The following is a 24,481-nucleotide window of genomic DNA, read 5'->3' on the forward strand; positions in this document are numbered from 1 at the left end:
ATTTTAAGAGCCAGAAAAGCAAAATTTTAAGCTATACCATGTAGAATAACATCACACTATTTTTACTAGAACCAGATGGAGAATAGTTTTGTTCAGACACAAATGATGAGAAACAGTTAGCATTTTTATTCAAAAGCTTCAGCATTTCAATAAAAGAAAAATCCTCTAACTACTTTTCTCCAGATCTGAACAACTAAAAATTAAATACTTACTCTAAAAACCACAATGCTAGCTGGAAATTAACATTGCACATGGAAATCAAAAGTTTCTATGAATTACTGCCAAAATGTTCCACACAGAAAATGTCAACCAATTCTATATTTTACTCTGAAGTTGTCAAGATGAGAAGCCAGCTGACAAGTTTATGTTACACAAAATTACTAATTGCTCACATCACACAGCAGATTTCTAACAAAAGCTTAGGGAAGCTTTGCAAAAGTTTTTGCTCAAAAGTTCACTCAAGGGCATTAATTTAAAAAGATAAGCACTCCAGAAGGAATACCTGCTTTAAACAATGTCATGCCAAGCAGTCAATTTTAATCACATTATCTGGGCTAGAGATGACCCAGGCACACCAGGCTTAGAAAACACGGAGCTGCTCTGGGCTTCCACCCTTGCAGTCAGGGCTGTGCCCCACACAACTGGCACTGGGATAGGATGATTTGGACTGATATGCTTAGCTGAGCCCTAGGAAATACAGCTACAAGGCACAAATCACACAGTACTACAGACCTTTCCAGGCTCACATTCTGTCCCATCAGCCCAAGGTGTGTGCTGGGTTCGACATCCCTTGTGAGCACCATCGACGTTGATACACCACAGTCGTCGACACTGCATCTGCTTAAGTGATTGAAAAGATCAGAGTATTAAATGTGAGCCACAGGCCTTACCAGATAAATGATTCTTTATTAAACTATCCCCCCAGGATTTATCACTAACTCACAGGCTTGACAATAAGTTGATGCACTGTGAGCCTGCCATTCCTCCAACTCCAAGAGACCTTATTTTGCTCTGGCAAAACCAGGAAAAGCAAGGTGTGAAATTTCACTTACCATGTAGGGGCACACTTGAGATCCGGGTCCAAAAATTAACTCACATTGTTTGTTGACATCATAAATCAGCCCTGGGAGCTGCTGAGGCAACGTGTAAGTTCTTGATGAAGGTTCATCAAGCAAACACTCCCCATAACCAGTGCTACAACACAAATCAGAAAAATGGTGTTAAAACAGGAGGTGATGAGATTAAATCCTATTGGTGTTTGCCCAGATTAGCCTCAGGGCAGCTGCACACCACATTTGCCATATTTGACAAGCGCTACAAGAGCTACTGCAAACTCAAAAACAGGAGGGCACGTTACCCATCCACCACCACCCCCGCGCTGTGACAGCAACCATCCACCACAGCACAGTCAGCTACCCTGGCAAAAGCATTTCTGAATGTGCACAACCTGCATTTAGTGGCTGAGCAAGCACTGGTATGTTTTTATACACAACTCAGAAAGAAAAATCATTGATTAGCAGAACTGCCCAAGGGACTGAGCTCCTGGATTTGCCAAAACACCATCGTGGCTCTTGTTCTGTTCCACATCAGCACACACAGGAAGACATCACAGCAAAATGGGTGATCACTGTGCATCAAACTGACCCGTGGGCTCCTGGAACGGTGTTCCCACCATGGATTAGTGCCAGGGCTTTATCTTGACCTGTGGAGCAGAAAGGCAGATTCAATCTGCCTTCTAAAACCCAGCTCCGTATCTGGGCCACGGGGCTTGGAAAAGTCACTCTTCAGGTTTGAGGAGCTCACACATTCCTTAAAAGCAATATTCATGGGGGAAGACTTATTCTTCCCCATCGAGAGGCCGGTCCTTGCCAGCTTATCATGAGGCTGAACTGGCAGGGACTGGATGCCAGGGGTGCATTCCTGCTCTATGTAAAGGATGTGTGCACACACAAATCCCTCTCATTTCCTCCAAACGCTGCACACTAGGACTTCAGCATTACTGAAGAACACCACGGGACACATGCACACGTAAAAACAGCCCAACACATGCATATGCAAGGCCCTTACTCCAGAAATTCAGTGATGTATTTCCTACTGCATTTTGACCACATCCAGGGATTGGTGTAGAAATTCAGTGTTGGCGCCATGACGTGCTGTTGATTTTTACCCCCATCTTCCTTGCACTTATGATTGTCATCGTGTGGCATGTTAAAACTAAGAGAAAAAGAGCAGCGAGAAGTAGAGTCACTTAAGAGGCAAATGTCAAATATTTAGCGTAGCAAGAGCAACGCTGTGAACTAAATGCCAGCAAACCCAAGAATTTTTCCTACATATGCTGCTGACAGATATTACAGAATAAAAGCATTAATATGCACATATTCACAAGTGTCAACAAACATTGCTCAAACAGGGTTCCCAGCGCTCATCTGCAAAAAGCTGTGCAGCACCCTGCTAAGCTCTCCACACCGTGACTGCATATATTTAGCCAGACAAATCCTCAAGGGAGCCCGGAGCAAGACGCAATTCCAGCTGCAGTTTCCTGTTCAGCTGATGGTTGCTATCATGCAGACAGGCTGGAATCTGGCTCCACCTTCATAAGAATGGCAAACACTCTGGAACGGAGCCACAGAGCCAGGAGTTGGTCTGAGGGAGTAAGTTTTTGAAGGAGATGAATGACTTGAGCCCACCAACCACTGCTGGCTGAAGACTCTTGGGCACAGCAGCAATATCCCTATGTGGGATGCGAAATGTTTTCCAATGCAGCTGAATGCCTTGGGCCATGCTGTTGCCTAAATAGCCTTGCACCAGGGATAGACTTGGCCCTTACATTTTATGTGGCAGGTTTACAAAATGCCGTCAAGCATCGATATCAGCAGAAACCCAAGCAAAGTTTGCAGCACATGACATCTTGAAGAACGTGGTAAATACACGAACGGGGACAGAACGGCTTAAAGCACTGTGCTGTTTGAAGTGGAGAAGGGGAAATGACCTGGTGTGATCCTGTATTCCAAGGCTGGGGAGTTTGTATTCCATTAACATTACTTCCAAAAAGCCACCTTTACTCTCTATAAAAGGGCACAGAGGCGTTTCCTGCTTCGGAGCACCGCTAACCCCTCCTGCAGCTGCCCTGCAGCTCTGGGGCAGCATTAGTGAAGAAATTAACCACAGGTTAGGTGTGGGGAATGCCAAACCTTCGGGGATTTTCTGTCAGGAAGTCTCATTTAAACAAATACTACTGTGGTTAAAAATAGAGTGTCTCAGCCAGCTCTCCGTAAAGAAAAACAGAGTTTAAAACAATGAGAGATCTGTTCCCAAGTACTCATCCATCCCATACCTACAGACCCCCACTGCAAACCAGGCGTGAGATGGCTTGGGACTGAACCAGCTGCCTAAGGGTTGTAGCCATGGGGTAAAGGACTATGTTATCTAAGATGATTTTTCTCACTACCTGTCTCAAAAAAAGTCAAAAGTGGTTAAAAGAAATTTCCACTGAAGGAGGTGCATCTTGAATGACACCATCTCCGTTGGGGATGTCCAGCAGCACAAGACTTTCCCTGGTGAAACAGTTCAGGAGGTGGGCCAGGCTAACTTATGCAGCCCCATCACCTCCTTCCCAGATGCCCTGGGTAAATCCCTCCTCACACGCAGCTGCTGCACTGCCTTCAGTAGCACCACAAGTGGCTGTGGGATGAGCTGTGGCAGGCTGAGGACCTGCTCTCAGTAGAGACTTTAGTCTCAAAAGGTAGTCAAAATATGCCTGTGTCCCTCGCCCTGGTCCTCCCCAAGGCATCCAGCACCTCCTAGCTCCACCCAAATCCTGATTAGTCCCAGTTGCTTGGCCAGGACACTGTTTGTGCTGGGGCAGATTCTGATGACATCCACCCGAAGATGTGAGAAGACACAGTAATAAGGGACATTTTGTCAGCTCTCCTCCCTTGCTTAGGTGCTGCTTGGGGTACTCCGTCATTCATCCTCCCCAAAACATGGCCCTGTTGGTTTTGCTGCTCTCAGATAGGCTTCAGAGCACCCCCCAGTTTCATCTTCCTCAGTGGTGCACCTTCTACCCAGGTACATTTATCTCCTCTCAGATAATTAGGCTCAGCAGGTACCAATTCCCAGCCTGGCTGGCAAGACCTAGTTAGCACAAATCTTGGGCTATTTAAATGTAAATGTATTTACATAAAACATACACATGGCCAAGTTCATGTGCTATTGTGAAAGCAGTGCTCAGTCCGTTATCTTCACTAATTGAACAGCTCCTGTACGGGTCACAGACTGTGCCCAGCTCTGCCAGACCTAGGAGAGAACAAAGAGGATTACAATAGAAAAAGAAATGTCACCCATGGTTCAGCACAGGCAACTAACATTGTCACTACAAAAAAAGTTGCTAAAAGACAAAGAAAAGGTTTTTCTTACCCAGAGTATCACATTTGTTGTGCGCTCTACAAATATCCTGTCTGAAAGCAGAACAGACCTGGCACATTAATTTTCAATGCAGCAGTGAGTTAAGGTACAAGTACAATAACAACAGCAGCCAAAACCAGCTCTTGGTCCTTCAAGGGACCTTCTCATGTGGGTTTGCCACATCATCCAAACTAACTCCCAAACACAGTCAGAGTTTTTTCATCTTATGCTGAACCCATGGGCAAACCTTACACAGTCCCGAACCTTTAAAAGTCATCTATTGCTATGGTGGACACATCATCCCAATTCTGCTCACAGTTACACCACTTCCACAACTGCAAATGTGCTTATACCCATATCAAAACCTGAACATTTCCCATGGCTGGATGTATTACACACTCACAGTCTCTGACACACGACTGGCTACAGTTGTTATGAGAATATTCACCATACCTGGTAACAAGCACAGCTGTATCGTGTCGAAGGTGACTTCCTTCTGGGTGGTTCTGGGATTGCTGCCACTGGCAGAAGTTTTTTAATGTAGTCTGGGCATTGTAAGATATTGCAGGACCATCCTGATAAGCAACACACAGAAAGCAGGTATTTTAATTATGTATCGCAATGCTCACTACAAATGCCATTGCCAAACAGAAGGTGAAGAAAATCGCTTCCCTTACCTGCTCATTATGTATCACGACCAGTTTCACAATAACAATATTAATTAAATTTCCAATGCTTGGATCTTTGTAGATAGAAGCCACCTGTTGCAAAAAGCAATATTTGTAATTATTGCTAACATTCAAGAGAACACAAGCATGTTTTCCATTTTGCAACTGTTTTTCTCCTGAGCTTCTCTTCTGCCCCACTCAGTGCTCTGATGCTGCTTGGAGAGACCTCCTGCCAGAAGCACAATTTTAGAATGAAACAAACCTGCTGGTATCACAGAAACCCAGCATTTCCTTTTGCTTTATCACACATTTCACCAAATTACAGGATCATTCTGCTCTGACATTCAAAGACCACCAACTAAGACTGTCAAAAGCAACTTACTCTCTCGAGTGCCTGATTTTGACATGGACAGTTTTAGACCACAAATTCACTGCATTTCTACCCTCAAACAGGATGAACATCCCTCCAGTGACACAACTGTGCAGGATACTCCCTTCCAGTCACTCTGCATCTACAGAGCTGCTTATCTGGGGACTGCACTACTACATCCTAGTACCAGCAGCTATGAAAATGCTTCTCTTCAGCCTGGAAAGCCAACTCTACAACTATGCCAAAGATCAAGGTGACCACAGGCTCTTTCTCCTTGCAAAAGTAAGGGAGATGAGGCAACTGCATCAGTCCCCTACAAGGCACAGTGCCCAAAAAACCTTTTTAAATTCAGCTATTTCACGTGAGCTGAAATAAAAAGAAAAGTACAGTGTGTGGACTAAAGGGCCAGTGATATTTCTCATGCTGCCTGGCGTTCAGAAAGATGGGAGAGGTGTGGGAAGGATTGGGAAACGTGATGGCTCTGGCAAAGAAGACTACAACCAATATTTCCCAGCCAAGTTTTACCAATTTTTACTGTAATCGCAGCATTAGCTCCATGCCTAGCCAAGGCAAACTAATGGTGTTGCACATGAATGCAGCAGAAATGGGCTCTGTGACCATCGGAGAACGATTTGCGGGTGGATCTGCTCCCCCTGGTTGAATACTCACTATTGACATCAGTGTTAAGACGTAGTGCTGGAGGTTGGCCCCATGGTAGGCGACCATCCTGCTGTCAGCCACCACCATCACCTCCACAAACCGCGGGTAGGAGAGAAACCGCTTCGTTCGCTTGTGGCTCTTCTTGTCACCGACGGTCCCAGTCTTGTTGCCTTCGCCAGAAAAAGAACTCACTTCCAGGCTGTGTTTCAACATCTCCACGTCAGATAATATGCTGCTTTCTGCCCACTGCCTTCTCCAGTGTTTCCGCTTGTTCTTTTTGTGACTGTGCTCATGATCTACGGTTAAAGAGCAGATAAAAACAAAGTACGTTCTGGAGTGAATAAAAGTAACACCACACGTATGTTATGTCAAAATACCTATTGTTACTTCAACAAAGAGTTAGCAGCTGACTGAAACAGAAGCGTTCTGTGGAAGCCCACCACGTAATCCAACATCCAAGGCTTAATTTTTAAAGTCATCTTGGGGAAGCTAGGGGCACTCAAGAGGTGGACGTTGCCGTCAAGGCTCCCCTGCAGCAGAGTCATCTCCTTGCCCGTGCAAGAGGGACGGAGCCTGGTGATGGTAATTAGCCACCGCAGCGGCAGCGTGAGGATTCTGGGCACGTCCAAGGTGGCCAGGAAACCACAGGAAACAAAGGTCCAAATCCTGTATTTCTAACTCAGGCATGAAGGACGGCAGGATTTGGCCTTCATAGCGAAGCAATTATATATGATTTATTTCTGTCTCTAACAATAACACGGCTGGGCTTCAGTTCCCCCCCTCCCTTTATTATTCTGTGCTACAGGAATGGTAAAGGTCATCTAATAGCACAGCTGCCACTGGTGAAAGAATAGAATTCAGGAAGTTTCACATATACTGCTTTTGATATTCAATTAGGCCAAACATAAAAGCAGCCTGAAAATATACTCCATGCTGATACAAAGACGACAAAGTGAAGAGGGAGAACAGGCAAATAAAACATATGGAACATGTACAATTAAGATTTACCATCTGATTACTATGTAATTATAGTATTATTTAAATGTAAGAGCAAAATCAGTCTTATTTGATGCCACTTAATTTTTAATCAGTTCATCATAGGAAGTAGCTAATTGAATGTGATTCATCCATGAGAGACTGTTCGTTTCTGCATTTAATATAAAGCCAGATCTGAACTACTTATCTACAACTCCAGGCTACAACCCTCACGCTCTTTGTAGCTTTAGTTTCATTTCTTCATGGTGGTGAAAAATATCACATTTCCTTATCTGACCCACTGAGTAGGTTAGAGGAAGCATAACATTAGGGAACAAAGGAATATTCAATGCTCAAACAAGATTGAAATGATAGGAAACTTCTTAGTTATTTTTCCTGGGTAGTTTCCTTTTAGGAACAGTTGTAATAATTTCCAAAAAGAAATACATTCTCTAATATCATGGTAGGCAAAGCAGATCAACCAGCTTCTACCTATGTGAAAAACACTATCCTTCTGCCCTATGTGTAAACAGGCAACAGAGTATTTAAGAATTAAATCCTGTTTACCGTGAACTACTGAAGTCCTATAAATTCCTCTTTCTTGATATGGTCCAGACCACCTTAATACAGCAGAGAGTCCGCCGTTATTTGAGTAAGAATTTGAGAAAGCCAATGGCATTTGTGGTTATAATTGGATTGCCCTAGTTCCTCTGCTCTAATCAATGCCCTTGTGTTGGCAAGGTTGTGCTCTCATGCTGGCACAGCTTCGTGGGCAACCATGACATTATCCTGACTCATTCCGTGCCAATCAGTGTGGGAAGCCAACTATGTATACAAATAACTTAAAGGTGAGAAGAGGACCAGACTGAGGAGAAAGCACTAACCACCGTCCTTCAACCAGTTCCCCTCCTCTCTGCGCCCTCAGCCAGCCACTTAAATTTCCCTTTTAAATAGCTAACTTCCAAAAGGAGCAGGTGCTCAAAGAAAAATGTGTTAAGGATGAGGAGATGCTCAGCAGGGCTCTGAGAAGGACTATGGTGCAAAGCCAGAGCTCTGCACTGTCCTCTACCACGGCTCCACAGAGCCCCAGATGGGACCATGAGGCTCAGGCGCCTTCTTCTCCGGCCTGCCTAGCAGAGGGAGGTTAGATGGCAAAAGAAGAGGGAAATGCAAAGGATTCTTTGCAGACACCTATTACACAGGAGGCGTATAAAAGAAAATAATTGATATTCACTGGGCTTGCAATGAAATCCTGAAGCTGGTATTGCACACGAAAAAAAAAAACCAACAAATCCACCCATAACCCAGAGAGGCCCACATGAAATGCCATGCCTGGTTCCAAGAGCCCTGACCTGTCCCACCATGCAGGAGAACCAGAGCCCAACACAGCCAGGTATACCCAGCACAGAGAAAAAACTACCTTCCTTTCTGTTGCAGAGATCTGGCACACTGTCACAGAGTCATTTAGGCTGGAAAAGACCCTTAAGATCATCAAGTCCAATCATTAACCTAATGCTGCCAAGTGTCAGTACAGTATCAGTGTTCTTCCCCCATCCAGCACACAAATCAGACAAATCATCCCTTCAAAAACATCGCATTTTTTTCCAGGCAAGAAGCCACTCCAGCACTTGGAGCGTGTTACTTGGACAGGTCATGCATTGTGTGTTTGCCAGCCTGGTTACTGGAAAACCCGGCAGCGGTGATGGGGATGCATTGCACATAAAGCCAATCCCGGACTTCGATAGTAGTGAGATGTTATCTTCACCCATCTTTCTTGCATATAACTACACTCCCAGACGGTGCACATTCACCTGTAGAAAACTGAATGCTAATGGCTGTACACTGCTTTCAGCCCATCCATAAAACCCCCACATCCATAAAACTCCCATTAATGGGAGCTGCACACAGGCACTGCCAGTACTCCCTGTGCCTGATGCTGGTGATATCCTGCTCCATTATGATGGCCACAACACCAATGCTCTCACTGAATGGTGCAACGTGCTGCACTCTGATCAGGCAGAAGTGAAAATCTCTCACATTACACAAGAAAACTTAAATTTTACAGCTACAGCTTCCTACTGCAGCACACACCACCAAAAAAAAAAGGGTGTGATACTTTTACCAACTTGTTTTCCTTTTTTTTTCCTATTGTGTTAACATATTAACAGAAATCAAGAAGAAAAATGGTTTGCTTGGCAGGCTCTCAATTCCTGTAATGACCTGAAAAACATCTACCTACACATGGCAGTAATTGGATGGGTTTAAGCAACAAAACATTATTTTTTTAATTTGTAGAAAAAGCAAACCCCAATGAGTAGACAAACCCTTTAAACCATGCAAACAACAGATCAATAATTCAAGTATCAGATAAGCCCATACACTGATTCAACAGTTCATATTCATTTGAGAGCTAGATAAAGGCTGCTGGCATAATGTCCATTTTACTGCATGCTTTACTAAGAGAATCTATTCTGTTTCTACTATCTTTAAACAGACCTGGAGGTGTATCTTAATTCTTTTTCTGCTTGGTTTCTTCTTTGTAATGTGGGACTTACAATGGAGACCAAATTCTGTGACTGGGATATTCCCTCCTGATGGCATCTTCCCACTCCTGCCATTTATTTTTGCTTGCAGAGGAAGCCCCAGCCCAGAACTCATTCAGCTGATTTATGGATGATTCCTGCTGGTTAATGTACTTTGGATCTATCACAAGAACGAGGGCAGGGAAGACTCTGGCCCTATGTGAGTACTTCGCCTGCATTAAAGGGTGACAGGGCAGAGTCAGGAGCTGCTGTTGAAATAGTAGCTATTGTTACAATAAAATCAAAGATTAAAAGAAGGAACAACAGCTTATCCCAACAGTTCTAATCCTTTCCATTTCTATGTTAACTTGTCCTTGGAATAGAAAGCAATTTGCTCAATTAAATAAGACATGTAACAATTCAAGCAATTCCAGTTCAGCTCCAACTTCATGAGAGCTGCACATAGCAGGGGAAAAAAAAAATATGAGAGAAAGAGAGTAAGCAAGAGAGGGGCAAAAAAGTCTGTTTCTTGAGCTAACAACATTAACATCATCTCCCTGCTAGAAAAGGAGCATGATTCTTTCAAACCAACTTATGATAATAACTTTTCTGAATGTGTGACTTAGGATTTTTAACAAAGTTTGCTGCTCATAGGTTTGCCCACAACACTCCCAGACCTGCTCTGATCCAGCTGTGCATACAAGAAAACTATTATTTGGAAGTTAATTATTTATTGCACACCTCCATAAAGCAGATCAGCAGTCAGCATGCGACCCATCTCCCTCGACTTGAGCGGGAGCCCCAGCAGCAAACCCTGCCCAAATGCATCCGTACAAGTTCCAGCTACAGTGGCTGGCTGGAATTTACTGCCTGTAGCTGGTACAACAGCAGCCGTCAAAGTGGCTGCCATCACTTGGAAAACAGAGGGGTGAGGCAAAATGGATTTTCCTTCATGCAGAGATCAGACTGGCTGAAATTAAGCCAGATTTTTAGGCTCTTCTTGCCAGGAAATGGGATGGAAACTGGCTCCTCTTTAGGACAAAAACAGGTCCTAAGCTGGACCAAAGGATTTTTCTAGCCCTGGCTCTTTTTTTTAGTTCTCTATCAGTATGTTTTATATCTCTATCTACCTTTCAGTACATCTCCAGATATATCTCAGATGGATTTGCATGAGGCCAAATTCTCACCTCTGTTTCTGCGGGGGTGCTGTTGTAGCAAGCATAACCCAGAGCTGAACACACCTTCTCTGACAGCAGCTTCTCAGACAACAGCCAGGGATGGAAACATAACAGGGGGCCAGCCACTGCCTTACTCTTTACCACACTGATACAACCAGTTCTATGAGCAGGACTAATCCTGCCTTCCCTCTGGATAGCTCCTCGACTGTGCAATCAGACCTGTTCCTATAGATGGAAAGGGAAAATGGATTCTATTGATAGAGGCGAGATAATGGCCTACATCAGAAGGGAAATGAAGGATCCAGGCCAGCCGGGATCCAAAGAGAAAGATATTCTGCACTAAGGGTGTAAATGAAAGTTTGCTCAATTTTTCTAATCTGTAAAACAAAGTGTTCAACTGCAAATTAATCTGAACCCACTCAACAGAGATCAACTGGAGTTTCAACCTTCGTTAGGAAGAACTGCACAAAACTGCCCAGATCAAGCTTTTGTGGTTAGAATTATTGGCAATGCAGTAAAATATATGCTCTTTCACAAGTGCCACTCTTAGAGCAATGCAAAGGAGGGAAGTTGTGATTTCTCCATTTTGTTCACCCTTTCCTTTGAATTAGGAAGCAGTCTGGTCTCAGAAGAGTTCCCTCCCAAACGGTTACAGGAGGATCAAAATCTTGGGCTTCTACAAAGAACTCTTAGCTACTAAGAGAAATACTTGCACAGATGGGTCATAAGCCCTCCTGAACCAGGCACTCCTGCTTGTTAACTTTCTCGCCCTTCCTCCACTTTGAACTTTGCACACACACTTTAGTAAGTGGTTTCCCAAGTGTCCAGCTGCAGCAACATTCAGATTCTCAGACAGGTCCATGTCTAGGAGCATCTGCTGCTGAAGTCAGTCCCACATGTCAAACCTGAAAATTGTGTTTGCAATATGTAAAAATATTTAGGCCAGAAAGCACGGCTATGTAGCTATGAGCAGTTCAGAACGGCATGAAGCATCACTGATGCAAAACTCAACAGTTCCACCCCTATTCACCCACTGCAACCTGGGGTGGCTTTTGCTATAGACACCTCAGCATTGGAGGTGCCGAAGCTCAAGGTGATGCTGAACCCTGATGTCTCTCAGGGTGACCCTGCATTTCTTCTTACTTGAACCAGAACACTTGAGAACCACGAACTTGCAGTTTGCACCAGGCGACTTCTCTCAGTGATAAAATATTCTCTGGTTTGTACCACGCCAACACCAAAGGCCACACATGCTCTAGACACTTCCTTTCCTGATGATGAATATCATAATGCATTCCAGCCTAAAAGACCTTTTTTTTTGCCTAGAGTAAAAAGTTGCATGTGAAAGCTATAAATTTTGCACAGTAGACAGAAACTAAATTAATGAACAAAACAATAAATTTTCTCTTTAGGAAAGGAAATACTAACAGATGAGCTAAGTATGTGGCAGAAAACGGTTAAGGATCACCTTACAGGCAAGATAATCAAATAAGTGCACCTCACCACTGAATTGGTACAACACACAGTGCTGAAAATTACTGCAACCAATTCCATAATCTACCGGTTTAGCCATTCTACAGCCCTGTAGAATGGCTAAAAAAACACATGTCAAAATGCCCTCGAAATTCACCCTGACCCCACAAGGGACTGTTTTCTGAAGTACATCCCAGTGTTTTCACCTGTGAGCAGACACATATCTGAGCCAGGCTGTGGGTCAACTTGATACAAACACAGGCACACTGACCTACTCTGGTGGCTTTTTAGCACATCAGGAAAACAATCAGAGCTGCTGCCTTTGGCATTGCCTGGGCTAATGGGACCTATTTGTCTGCAGATCTCTAGAGGTGACACTTGCTGAGCTCAATTTCTGCCTTGCCAGGCACCTGAGCACCCAAATTCCCACACTTGCTTGCTTTTAAGGCAACTTTCAACACATAACAGTCACAAGCACACCAGCAGGTTAACCACACTTGTGTCTAGAGATACTTATGAGATACCATGCCAACAAGAACAACACTGAGATCACCACAACGTTGTATGGTCACTCAGTAAAAGGTAAGAAAAAAACATTCCATTAGAAGGAGAGAAATTGCCCAGCAATTGGCCACAGGAATGCTGGCAATGACAATACAGGCACGTGGGAAGTCACAGAATAGTCAGTATATGCCGAAGGCAGCAGGCAGGAAGTATCAAAATGATTCCTCCTTGCTCCTCCCACCTGCCCTTCTTCAGTGGATGTCCACATAGATGAGGTAAAAGCAGATGCAAAACTGCAAGTTTATCCATTTTGATTCCAGGAGAATAATATAACTCTGTTCACTTAAAATGCTGAAGTTGCAAAACAATAATCAATCAATAACAATTTCTTTAGTCACAGTCTTAGTCTTACACCTTTAGGGTGCCAGATGGATGCTTAATATATTTTCAATACTAAGAGTAACAACTAAATGCATGCACCTTGCTTATAACTCACGTTAAGGAATTTTAAACCAAAGCCAGTTATGGGAACTGTATCCTTGACTGTGATCAATTTTTTTTAACTAAAGTCAGTCTATTACTTTATTTCACTTGCCAACATCACAGTATACCACGAACATTACAGAGTGATCCCTTCCCCAGCTCAGCATGGGAAAAGCTTGTGCTTGACATCCCAGGCACATTTGACCAAGTACTAGTTGGCTCTTACTGTGCTTTTACCTCAATAGGATGCCAGAAATAGAATTAATTACATTGGCATATGGGACTTGTGACATAACTCTCTCCTTTGCTGTTTTTGGGAGGGAAGGAAACCTAAAATAATTACTATCTGACTAAAAATTACAATTCACTTCCTTAAGATGAGAAACTCTTCTGAGGGAAAGAACGAAGTCAGTGTTTTACCCTGAGGCTAAAAGCAAAGCTGACAGCTTAAACAGACTTTTGAAAGAGCTCAAGGATTGCTCAACCTGGAAGCAAAGGCTTAGGAAAACTCCCTGCAGATCTTCTGTACCCTTGGGGTTACGTGACACCCAGCAGTACAGAATTTGCCTGAAGACCTGCCTGGAAACCAGACACCTAGAATGTGAAATTCTGCTGGATGAAGGAGTTGAAAACAAAAAAAAAGGAACACAGTTGGAACCAAGACAAACAGTCCAAAAGAAACAGCAAAAATACAAAAGGGCTCTAGACCAACAGCCAGAGTGCAAAGGATCTGTGATTTCACCATGGACCACTCACAAGAGTACAAACATTGAATCCTGTGGAAAGCTAATTCAAAGTTTCTGCCTCAAAACTGCTATAAAACAAGAATGTAACACATATAAAGGGTCTGTAGAAGGAGTAGGAAATTTTCCACCCCTGGTCCCATTCTGCTCCATTGCCCATTCTAACTCTGGGTACACATCTTGAACCACAGCAAGAGCCCATCCCTTTCCTGAACCAATGACAGACCATGCTACGTGGAAAGGCTCTAACCATGGTGCCAGATCTCCAACACATCCTCCCCTGAGTCTCCTGATAACACTCTTAACAAACCCATATCCTGGCAACCTCAACCTGGCCACCCCTTTCCAAGCACAAGGGAACAAACACAGTGACAGGACCATCTATCTCTTCCTTGTGCCATGGGTTCACCAGTGACTTCCCATGCAGCTGGGTGGCATTAGGAGAGAGACGACAACCATCTGTATGAGCTGAGCCGGCTGGTGCTAATTATCAAGCAGAAACAGGATCACAGTCACTGAGCTGGCAGCACCAGGCATCTGGTTGCTCAAGAGACAGGACAGCACTCCTCTGCTCTGGTGGTTCCCCAGTGTCACGTTCAGTGGGAAAGGTTGTTAAAGTTACTATGAAAGGGTAATCTATTACAAATTACTCATTAATTAAACTGAAAAATCAGTGACATATTACTGATTATGCCAGTGTCACGCTAGCTCAATGGCAAGACTTGGTTCACACTGCTGGTTTCTCTAGTGCCTTTTAGAGGAACCTTCTCAGCACGACTTAAGCTCCTCTCCTCCTCACCTGGATGGGTACATGGGGTTTCCCTTTGTGGATCTTCTGTACCTTGCCACACATGTACTGCCTCTCCAGTAGCTGAACTGCTTTAACACAACTAAATGCCCAGCTGCAAATCTGAGACCCTTTTGCCTCCATTAGTGTGCTAAGCCTGGAGTCTGTGCCTTGCAGCCATCTGTGCTGGTAGTACTTGGTGGTTTTTGGAGAGCAACCTCAGCAGGTGAGTCACTGGGCTTTCCCACCTCTGCTGGCAGCGGTGGGGGCACAGCCAGCGCAGTGCAGGTAAGACCTGCTCTGTCCTGCACTCAAATGAGCCCAATTCCAAAACCTCACCACCTCAGCACAAATTGCTGCAAGGCTTCTTTGCTGGCTACAGCTCCTTGGCTCCCCTCCAGAAACAGCTCTAATCATCTTCCTACTAGTTTGGCACCATAAGTGTTATTGCTGCTTCTGCCTGAGGAGTTTTGCCCATGGTGGATATTCCTGCTTTAAACACTCTCATTAAGGAGCAAGGACTTTGTTCAAGATCCTCACACACAGACCCAGAGTCCACATCTAACTCCAGCCTCGGGACAGACACAGCTGACCAGCAGCAAGTCATGAGAGCAGCAGGTACCCACTATGCATTCAATCCTTGGTTTATTCATCTCAGCCTCATGTGGGTCTTGAATATAAAAGAATTATGAAAAATGAGGAAAGAACAGGAAGGTATTTAACTAATGAAGCTGGGAAGGAAATGGGAAGCACAGATCAGGAAAATGAAGGCAGTGGAAACAAAGAAGGAGCTGCCCAATATAGTTCATTCAGGAGTTCTGCACCAGGGTCACAGTAAATGCTGCAAAGAATTTGCAAAGTTTGGAGCAATAGCTGTGCAGGCAGCAGAAGAAGGGCAACAAAAAAGCCCAGTTCTCACAATTATACTCGTGGACATGGGGGAATTGTGTCCCAGTGGAAGTGGAGGCCACAGTTGTCTCAGAACAAGGGGTGGCCCACGGGCAGCATGATTGGGCAAGATTCAGTAAAAGGCTAAAGCTACGATAAAACCCAACAAAACTGGAACAGAAGAGCTCCAGAGAAGCCAACAACCAAAACATACATACAAATACAGCAACAACAGAAAACACGGAAAATATGAGAGAAAAGGAGAAACAGCAGAAAGACGCAAGTTATAGAGGAAGAGGTGGCCTGAATGGTTTGTTCAGACAATGACCAGAGGCAGTGTCCTGTTGTCCGGTGTCCTTGAGCTGGACATCTTTCTGCAAGACCCAACCTTCAGGGTTTCATGTGGAAACCAGTGGGTAGGGCTCACTGGCCTGCTCCTGGCGGAGGGTCATACTGGATGGTGGGCTTGGAGAGCTGCTGCCAGCCCCCTGAAGGCGACCGACACGCGGACACATACATCTCCCTCCGCACCACAGGATGCAGCTCCGCGCCTTTTATCACTGGAGTCAGGCTGTTCCTCTGCGGGGCGCAGGAAAGCTCCGCGCTCCAGCTTCGCAATGAGCCACTTCCTTTTTTTTCTTTTTATAGGATCGCAATTTCTTTTCCCTTCCTCCTCCACCTCAAAAAGGCGGATATTTAATAACTGGGATCGGAAGAGCCTGCTATCGTGAAGCGATGGGTGGTAGCGGCGCTGCACCTAGTGACATCACGCTGTCAGCCCCGCCAAGCCTTCATCCCGTCAGGGCTATTCAGTGAAACACAAACTAATTACTCTGCCAGATCCTCGGCCAGATGACAAATTGATTCACGGCACTAACTAAAAGAAGGGAAGGAGAAGAAATTGCACCATTTCCTATGACTGAAACTACATTAACCTGTTACCCCAAGGAAAACTTCGTCAAAAGTTTTTATTGCGGTGGCTGAGCTATACGCCAGACGGCTGAAGTGCATTGCCAGAGACCTCAGTGCTGTGCTATGAAAGTTCATCTGCAGAGCACAGTTTGCATTCGATATCCATCAGCGTTCAGAGGAAAAGGATCTTTTTTTCAGAACATCTGCAGAGTATCTTGTGTGTCAGAGGACCTAAAGCTGTTATCAGAAACTGCTAATTAAAACTTAACAAAAGCAAATACCTGTTTTTCTAAGCTGACCCGAGGACACTGAAAACTAAAAGTAAGACGAGAGAGAGTGCTGGAAATGAAAGCTTTTACTCAATCTGTCAATGAATTCACAAGGGAAACTTTCCTGGAATACTACAAGAAGTCTAGAATTACATCATCATGGCAAGGGCACACCAGCATGTTGCTTATTAATCATTTCCAGGAAGCAGGAAGAAGACTATCAGAAAGTCACTTTTAATAGTACCACTGCCCGGCAACGCGGGCTCCCTTGCTCACTGCAGGGTGGGTTCCTCACATTTCCCGCGCATAAATTTCCTCTTTGAGTGAATTTCCACCCCTGCCAGAAACCTGCAGTGCAAACACACCGTTTCACACGTTCTTCTGACAAAAGACTGGATTCTTTTGTCATCCTATGGCTATGACTAATCCTTAAACTCTCATGAAACCACTCTTCTCTGATAGGAGTGAGAGATGCACCCTGTCCAAAACAGTGAGTGCTGCTAGATTTTGCACATTCACCACTGCTCCAAAGACATTAAGACACCTTTTTTCACCAGACATAACCCCAGGGAGGACACCAAGGTGCAGCATTGCCCAAGCTGCCCTGAACTTGTTCCTTAAATGAAATGACCAAAACTTATTCACCATAGATGCCTGACCATAGCATCATTCCCTTTCAAAAGTTTGGACAAGGGTAAAAAGAAGAGTCAGAGAGAGAGTGAAAGAGGACAAGAGGACAAATAAAACCTCATGCCTATCAGGAACATTTAAGCTTGTATTTGAGAGGTGAGACCTCCTCCCTGCACTGCATAAAGCAACTGAGAAGAGCAAGAATACAAATGCAAGTGAGAAGTAAAGCATGCTGGAAAAGAGGAGGAAGACATAAACACCATGTAGGTAATACCAGAGATGGAGTATTATTCTTGTGCATCATGATCCAGAAGAATAATACCCTAAATGGAAGCTACGATACAGTGGGGTGAAATACAGCACACTGTTACAGCAGCACAGTCAAGTCCACAAGCCAAAGTCAGAGCCCTCCCAGCTACCTTTGATTCAATGAGTCCTGTGATCTGCTGCTCCGTTCCTCCAAGGGCTACTGATGCAATGTGCCAGATTCCGTGTTTCTTTCCAACTGTTCTGAGTCTCCTGCATCTGATCTCAAAGAAGGGAGCAGAAACAGCTGGAAGAGAGAAACCAGAATGGCATAGTCCAGCAGCAACCCTTGGAAGAACAAACAATGACAGCCTTGTGAGAGGTACCATTGTACCCCTGCACATATGCTTGCATGTGGACTTGTATCCACGTGCCTCCTAGAAGAAACACGTGTTGCTACTGCTCTAGCTGGTCACAGAGCATCAGAGCATCTTCTGACTTAGCATGATCAGTGCAAGCTGAACAGACCAACGGCTCAACAGCACAGCCATGATCCACAGTCATGGGTGCCAAACAAGTCACATGTGGTAAATGCAGCCTAATTTTGGCACCACACTTCTCCTCCACTGATACCTTCACTCCCTGAGCAACTCCACCTATTTGCAGGATATGAGCAGCTTGCAGCCCGTGCAAGGGGACCCAGTCAAGGTCTACTCTGTTTAGGCTTTTAAAGCTCTTGTAGATCTAGCTGCAGTCCAAAAGAGGAGGGCAAAACAGCAGGTGAAACAGGAGACTGAAGAAATAAGCTTCTTCAGAGAAAATTTAGGTATTTGCTGCCAAAGAAGAGGATTAGTTGTGAACATCAGGAAGTCAACAAAGCAGAGAGCAGCAGGAGGCCACTGCAGATAACAGGGACAGTGGGAGCAAGGCTATTGCCCATGAAGGCACGTGAAGAGGAGATAAAAAGGCCTGTGCTCTTTCATATGTGCAAGGACTAGAAAGAGGAAGCGAGGAGGTCATGGAGATGGTGCTGGTGGATGTGGAGAACTGGCTACATGAAAAGAGGCATGCAGACCCACAGGAGCTGGGAGGGTATCGACTCAGCAACTTTAAGCACAGCTGGTGTAGCTGCTGTCCAAGCAAGGTCATGCCAATCTCTCAGCGATGGCCGTTGCTCAATAACAAGATCTTGTTATTACTACAGCCTGGGAAAATGAAAAACTGAGGGTCTCCACAAACAAGAAATAAAGGCGGTCCGGACCTCTAGGGCTCTTACCAATCATGTAGTTAAATTACAGAATATTAATAAGCTCATTATCTATCCTAAATTTTGCTGTGGTGTGTGTTCAATAAATGGAGCATGTTGATTCTCATATTGAGTGTCCCTGCTTTCCCACGTCTGTGACAGGTGGAGGTAGGGTGATAAGGGGAAAAAAAAAAAAGCCTTTAAAAATTAACCATGGAAAAGTGATTAATAAGGGATGAACTGTTAGGGTTGGTGTTAGGACCTTCTCATTTCCACTAGAAGGAAAAGACATGCAATAGCCAGATTTGGGGAGGTAAGACCAGGAGCACAGCAAGACCAAGACTGAAGGATGTCATTTAAAGGACAGGAACAGAACGTCAGACGGAGAGCAAATAAGATTAGGATGGTTAGGAATTACACGTAGGAGAAAACAGAAAACAAGTTCAGAGGCTCATGGGATATTTAAGGCAAGACACCCTAAATGATCTCTTGCCAGCCTTACAGCAGGGATGAAAGGGAAACCGGAACATTTTTCCTAACCGCAACTGCCTTATAACCAATTACTAGAAAGCACAGGCGCACCACATCTCTCCAGGACAGCACTACTATCATGAGCCCAGTCCTAGCACACACAACACCATTTCTGGAGGGGTCCCTCAACTCCACATCCCTTCTGTCCCACACAAACCTTCTGCCTTTTAACTGCAAACAGCACTTGTAAGTGCCAAATCATCAAGGGCAGTAACAAAACGAGTACCTGGAGTATCGCAAGTCTGCCTGTCCCCTGAAGAGTTGGTCGGAGGTGTTCGGTGTCGGTAGACAAGGTGTGGTTTATTATGTTCTTCTTCATACTCCTGTTCTTCGAGTGATAGCAGCGGCTCTACAAAATAGTCCCCATCGTCAGACTTGAACGTGCCTAGCTGAGAGGGACCAGAGAGAGGAACAGGCGGTCAGCTTTGGGCGATAACAAGCCACGGAGCAGCACTACCCCACTAAGTGAGCAGTTATCGAGGGAGGTGTGTGCCTGCCCAGTTCTACAGCGACCCCTGCGAAGGCACAGGCTGGAGCTCCAGCTTCACTTGCACCCACACTGGGCTGCACTGCTCCCTGCAGTCATCCCACTGGAGCTCACAGAGAGCTAATTACTATTCATAGGCAGGGAGCATGAGAGTGGCACATCTGCCAAACCCCATCCCTATGTCAGTGATTCCAAGCCACCCCTGCCTGAGGGGCAATAGTGCTGCAATGTGCTGAAGGCCCCACTACAACCCCATCAAGTGCTGATTTCATACAGCAGTTCTGAGACAGGCTTTAAACCCACATGTAAGGACCAGAGGGCAGTGTCCAGCCAGTGAAATCCCTGCTTATGAGAAGACACCAACACTCCTAGTTTCACCTGACTGTGAATGCAGGGATTTGGTAGCCAAATAAAAGATATCCAAGGGAAAAAACCATCCTACAACCATCCTAGACTGGGATGCTGGACCAGTAACTGGGAGGGAGGCCTGCCCAGCCACACACACATTCACCCATGGGAATTGCTGGACCAGACAGAGGCAGCAGAAACTTCTGGGGACTCCTGGGAGTGGCAATCCAGGGGACTGAAAGTTACCAAGGCAGACATAAGAGTCAGCCCTGCTGGGAGTTTCTGCTCATCTTGCCAACATCCTTGGACTGAAGAGTACCAGGCTGGGGTACGGGACAGCGGGTCATGCCCCTGTCCCGGGTGGCTTCGGGACCAGCGCTGCCGGGGAGCACCCCGTCCATCCCCCTGGCACTGCGGGGACAGGCGGGTGTCCGTGCCCGGCTCTGCCCCGCGGATCGCCCCCCCGGGGTGCCGCTGGGTGGCAGTTTTTCCCCCAAAAACGGCCGAGCAGGAGGGGCTCACCCCGGAACCCGAAGGAATAATGAACGCGGGGGGGGGGGGGGGGGGGGGGGGGGGGGGGGGGGGGGGGGGGGTAGGAGAAATCCCCGACCGGCGCGAGCCAGAGCAGCCAGCGGCGGCCGAGGGCGGGGGAAGGGGCCGGTCCCAAAGCTCTGCCCACCCTCCATCGCCCTGCTCCTCCTCCTCCTCCTCCTCCTCCTCGCTTCCGCCCCGGCGCACCGCCCCTGGGCGCCCGGCGGGGCCCGGCCGGGAGCGGGGTGCGGGTCTCACCATCCCGGAGCAGAGGCTGATGACGGCGGTGAGCCGCGGGCGGGCATTGACGTGCCCCCGGTAGAAGCAGTGCTTCACGTCGGCGTCGGCCGCCTCGGCGTACAGGCGCCGCTGGTCGGCAGCGGGCTCTCCCAGGAGGCTGACGGTGAAGAGCGGGGCGATGAAGGCCGAGCTGGCCGTCAGGTTGAAGAGGAACTGCTGCCCGAAGGCGGACAGCCTGTAGTGCGCCTTGGGGGAGGCGGCGGCGGCCGCCGTCCAGGTGTCGGGGGCAGCGCTGGTGCTCCGCCGGCGCCGCCTGAAGTGGACATCGGTGGGGAAGGGCTCGCCGAACTCATTCACCCGGGTAGGAGTCACGATCTCGTACTCGCTGAGCTTCTCCAGCAGCTGGGCTGCGAGGGGACAGAGATGCACATGTCGCTGAGCGCGGTGGCCGAGCCCCGCGCCCCCCGGGGGGGCGGCAGCCCAGCACTCCCCCACCCGCGCCCTGCCCCTCCCTGAGCACCCCCTTACCTTGCCTGGGGTGCAGCTTCTGCCTCCTCGCTCCCGTCCTCAAGCCGTCGATGAAGAGCGTGGTGAGTGCCAGCGCCAGCGGCGCCAGCTGCATGGTGCTGCGCGCTGTCCTCGGAGGAGCAATCTTCCCCGCGCTCCGCTTCTCCTCCTTCTTCTTCTTCCTCCCTTTCCCTTTTTTTATTTCTTCTTCTTTTTTTTTTTTTTTTCCCTTCCTTTCGCCCCTCTCTCCCCCCTCCCCGCCCCCGGAGCGCTGCCGGGGGAAGGCGCCGGAGCCGGGCGGCGTTAGGGGCGGGCGGGCCGGCGGGGCGCGGGGCGCCGGGGGCCGCGCATGGTGCGCGGGGGCGGACGGGCCGGGGTCGGGACCGACGGGCCGGGACGGGGGAGCCGCCCGCCCGCCCGCCTGCCTTGCCTGCTCTCCCTCGCTTTCCGCTTCTCCCCCCGTCGGGCTGGTGGACGGGGCGCTCCCGGGAGTCAATTTAAGGGGGCGGGCTCCATAGATCAAGCAGGAGAAAAGATCCCGCCCTTGCAGGAGTAGGGACAGCCCTTCCTCCTCTCCCCCACTCCCCTCCTTCCAACATGTCACTTTCTTTCATTCCCGACGAACGCCGAAGTCGCGGGGTTTGGCCAAGACAAGCCATCGCTGTGGCTGGACGGGGCGGGCCGGGGGGAGCCGTTCCCCGCCGGCTCCTTCCAAGAGGCTTAAAAAATCGCAAAGTGGCCCGGGCAGAGCGGCACCGGCAGCTGCCTGGTCTGCCAGGTCCTGCGGGGAAGAGGCACTTTGTCACTCACTGGGAGGAGAGCTGAGTTTTCTTTCATAATTGATGGTTTTCCTTTCTTTCTTTTTTTTTTTTTTAAGGCAGCTCGAAGAAGTGGACCAGTAATCGAAGAATCCCCCGTGTGACACTTCTTTCAGCAGTTGTTTCTTCTGCATTTCTCAGATAAGAGGCAATTCAAGCAAGTTTTGTTTAGGGTCATATTTATGTTGTGCATTTTTCAGGCACCCTGAGGGAAAAGAAAAAATATTTCCTTATCTGAGTTTATTTTGTTTCGGTTTACAATTCTAAAGTTTTCTGAAAAAAGACATCCTTTAGAACTAAGTGTAACTAAGCATTGTCCTCTACCCCTTCCCCAAACCTCGGTTTAAAAGGTTTTTAAACCTTCAAAGCCTGTAGGCAAGGCAAAAGAAAATAGATATCTGGAAGTTTGATTTGCACTTCCATAGAAAATTTCAAAGTTCTGTACTTTCTTCACTCAACTTTGGGACAAAGAACAGAAATACCAATATTTGCTGCAGAAAGGGAAAGCTTTAAAATAAAAATAAAAATCAATTCAGAATCTAACTCTGGGCAAAATAGCACCTCCTGGCTCTTCAAAGCAACTGGTAAAGTCCTAGAAACCTCAACTGTTAGCAGAAAATTATTAATTTTGTATAATAAATATAAAAGTCAGAGTAAGCAAAGCACCACCTTTAAAACTGTGCATCTTCAAACCCTACAGTTGACTCTCTGGGATCAGAGGACTGGAGGCAGACCCTCAGTAGCGCAGAATCTCCAGGATTGTGGAGAACCAAGTCAGGACACCCTCAGGGCAAGGCGTAATGGCACATAACCTTCCCCTTGTGGCATTGTGCCCGCACTTAACAAAGCGTGGTTTAATTAAAGTCTCGGATGTTTACAATAAGATAACTCACCCGTATTGGCTGGGGGGGTGTTGACAAAGCTCAGGTGCTTCCAGAGTGGAGTTGCCATGTGTGCAGACAACTGTGACAGCAGTGTTGGGTCTTCTTACCATCTCCAGCCTTAGGGCTGGTGTGAGCAGCCTGATGGTCCCCAAATTTGGGGGGACAGGGTTGTCTCCCTGCTTCCACTGTGAGTGTGTAGGAGCAGTGACATGCCCATTCTGGTATGTGTCATCTACTGCCAGGAGCAGTTTTCCCAAAACCAAACATGGCTGTGTCTCCATGCACTCACCTGTTTATGAGTGAACCTGGACCAGATTTGCTTTTCATGCTGCCAAGGGCCTACACAGTAACATTTTCCTGTCCTTGCAGCTGACTGCTCATCCACACACATTAAGAAAGAAATCAATCCTCAGAAGAGGAGCAAGACCAAACTATTCTAAAATAACTTAAAACTGCAAAGCCTGCCACGCACCTCTGGCTTGTGTAGCCTTTCCTGGCCCAGCATGAAAGCATGTGGAATTCCCATCTATCCCACACCATTTTGTGTCCCAACTGAGCCAGAAAAGCCACCAAGGTCTTTAGGCTGCTGGATGAACAAAAAAGGGGAATCTCACAACGCCATCGCATAGCAGCCCAGGCTTCCTTCCAGGTGTGTTTTCTCACCCTGATTCTTTTTTTCTTTCTCTGTCTCATCAAATAAATGACTTGACTCATAGCCGGAGTAACATCTGCTCCCTGAGCTGCGGTGCTGCTCCATGAGGCTTGCAGGAGCACCCTGAACCCTGACCCTTCTTCCAGCACCTTCCTACAACCTCTATATGTGCCCCAAAGCTTTCAAACTTCACAGCAGTACAGGGTGCTTGGGATATGCCCCCAGAAATCATGGCAGGGGAAGGGGAGGCTGTGTCCCATGCTCAGGTGGGTGTGGGGATGTATCCCAGCAGTGCTGGGGGGAGCCGGTGCTGCCAGTCGGGCGTGTTGAGTGGTGTCAAGCAGCCGGTCAGCAAAGGGGGAGTGAAGGACAACCAAGTTGCCTGAGGAAGGAGAGAGAATGAGAAGCTGAGCATAGCATTAGAGCTGAGTCAGAGGGGAGGGGAGGCGGCTTACGTGGAGCTAGTCCTGCCAGTGTCCTGGGGGAGAGGGGTGCAGCCTTCACTCATCTCCTCATCCTTGGATC

General features: G+C 46.9%; 1 protein-coding gene and 1 long non-coding RNA gene across 6 annotated transcripts in view; one reads left to right on the forward strand and one right to left on the reverse strand.

Annotated features, from left to right (window-relative positions):
• Positions 1-21,825, reverse strand: part of ADAMTS9 (ADAM metallopeptidase with thrombospondin type 1 motif 9) — an 84,966-nt gene extending 63,141 nt beyond the window's left edge. For 2 of the 5 annotated variants that reach the window (XR_003572185.1, XM_027892419.1), the window contains exons 1-11: positions 21,624-21,825; positions 21,114-21,502; positions 19,716-19,878; positions 6,112-6,398; positions 5,082-5,165; positions 4,858-4,979; positions 4,417-4,457; positions 4,191-4,296; positions 2,068-2,214; positions 1,053-1,194; positions 733-840 (exon numbers count right to left, since the gene is read on the reverse strand). Coding sequence is in view for 4 of the 5 variants with exons in the window: in XM_027892419.1 (XP_027748220.1) it covers positions 733-840; positions 1,053-1,194; positions 2,068-2,214; positions 4,191-4,296; positions 4,417-4,457; positions 4,858-4,979; positions 5,082-5,165; positions 6,112-6,398; positions 19,716-19,878; positions 21,114-21,502; positions 21,624-21,717 (1,683 nt within the window). In the remaining variant the exon portion in view is untranslated. Of the gene's footprint in view, positions 1-732; positions 841-1,052; positions 1,195-2,067; positions 2,215-4,190; positions 4,297-4,416; positions 4,458-4,857; positions 4,980-5,081; positions 5,166-6,111; positions 6,399-6,542; positions 6,644-17,885; positions 17,997-19,715; positions 19,879-21,113; positions 21,503-21,623 lie in introns of those variants that run through there. The other 3 variants (XM_027892417.1, XM_027892420.1, XM_027892421.1) reach the window with 3 other exon arrangements.
• Positions 21,343-24,019, forward strand: LOC114061704. The gene is made up of 2 exons (XR_003572186.1): positions 21,343-21,456; positions 22,484-24,019. It is a non-coding gene; the product is annotated as an uncharacterized LOC114061704 (long non-coding RNA).
• The last annotated feature ends 462 nt before the right edge of the window (positions 24,020-24,481 follow it).

Source organism: Empidonax traillii, unplaced genomic scaffold (assembly GCF_003031625.1).
Source record: "Empidonax traillii isolate 1590-97213 ecotype Southwest subspecies unplaced genomic scaffold, ASM303162v1 scaffold351:size1117198, whole genome shotgun sequence".
Classification (NCBI taxonomy): domain Eukaryota; kingdom Metazoa; phylum Chordata; class Aves; order Passeriformes; family Tyrannidae; genus Empidonax; species Empidonax traillii.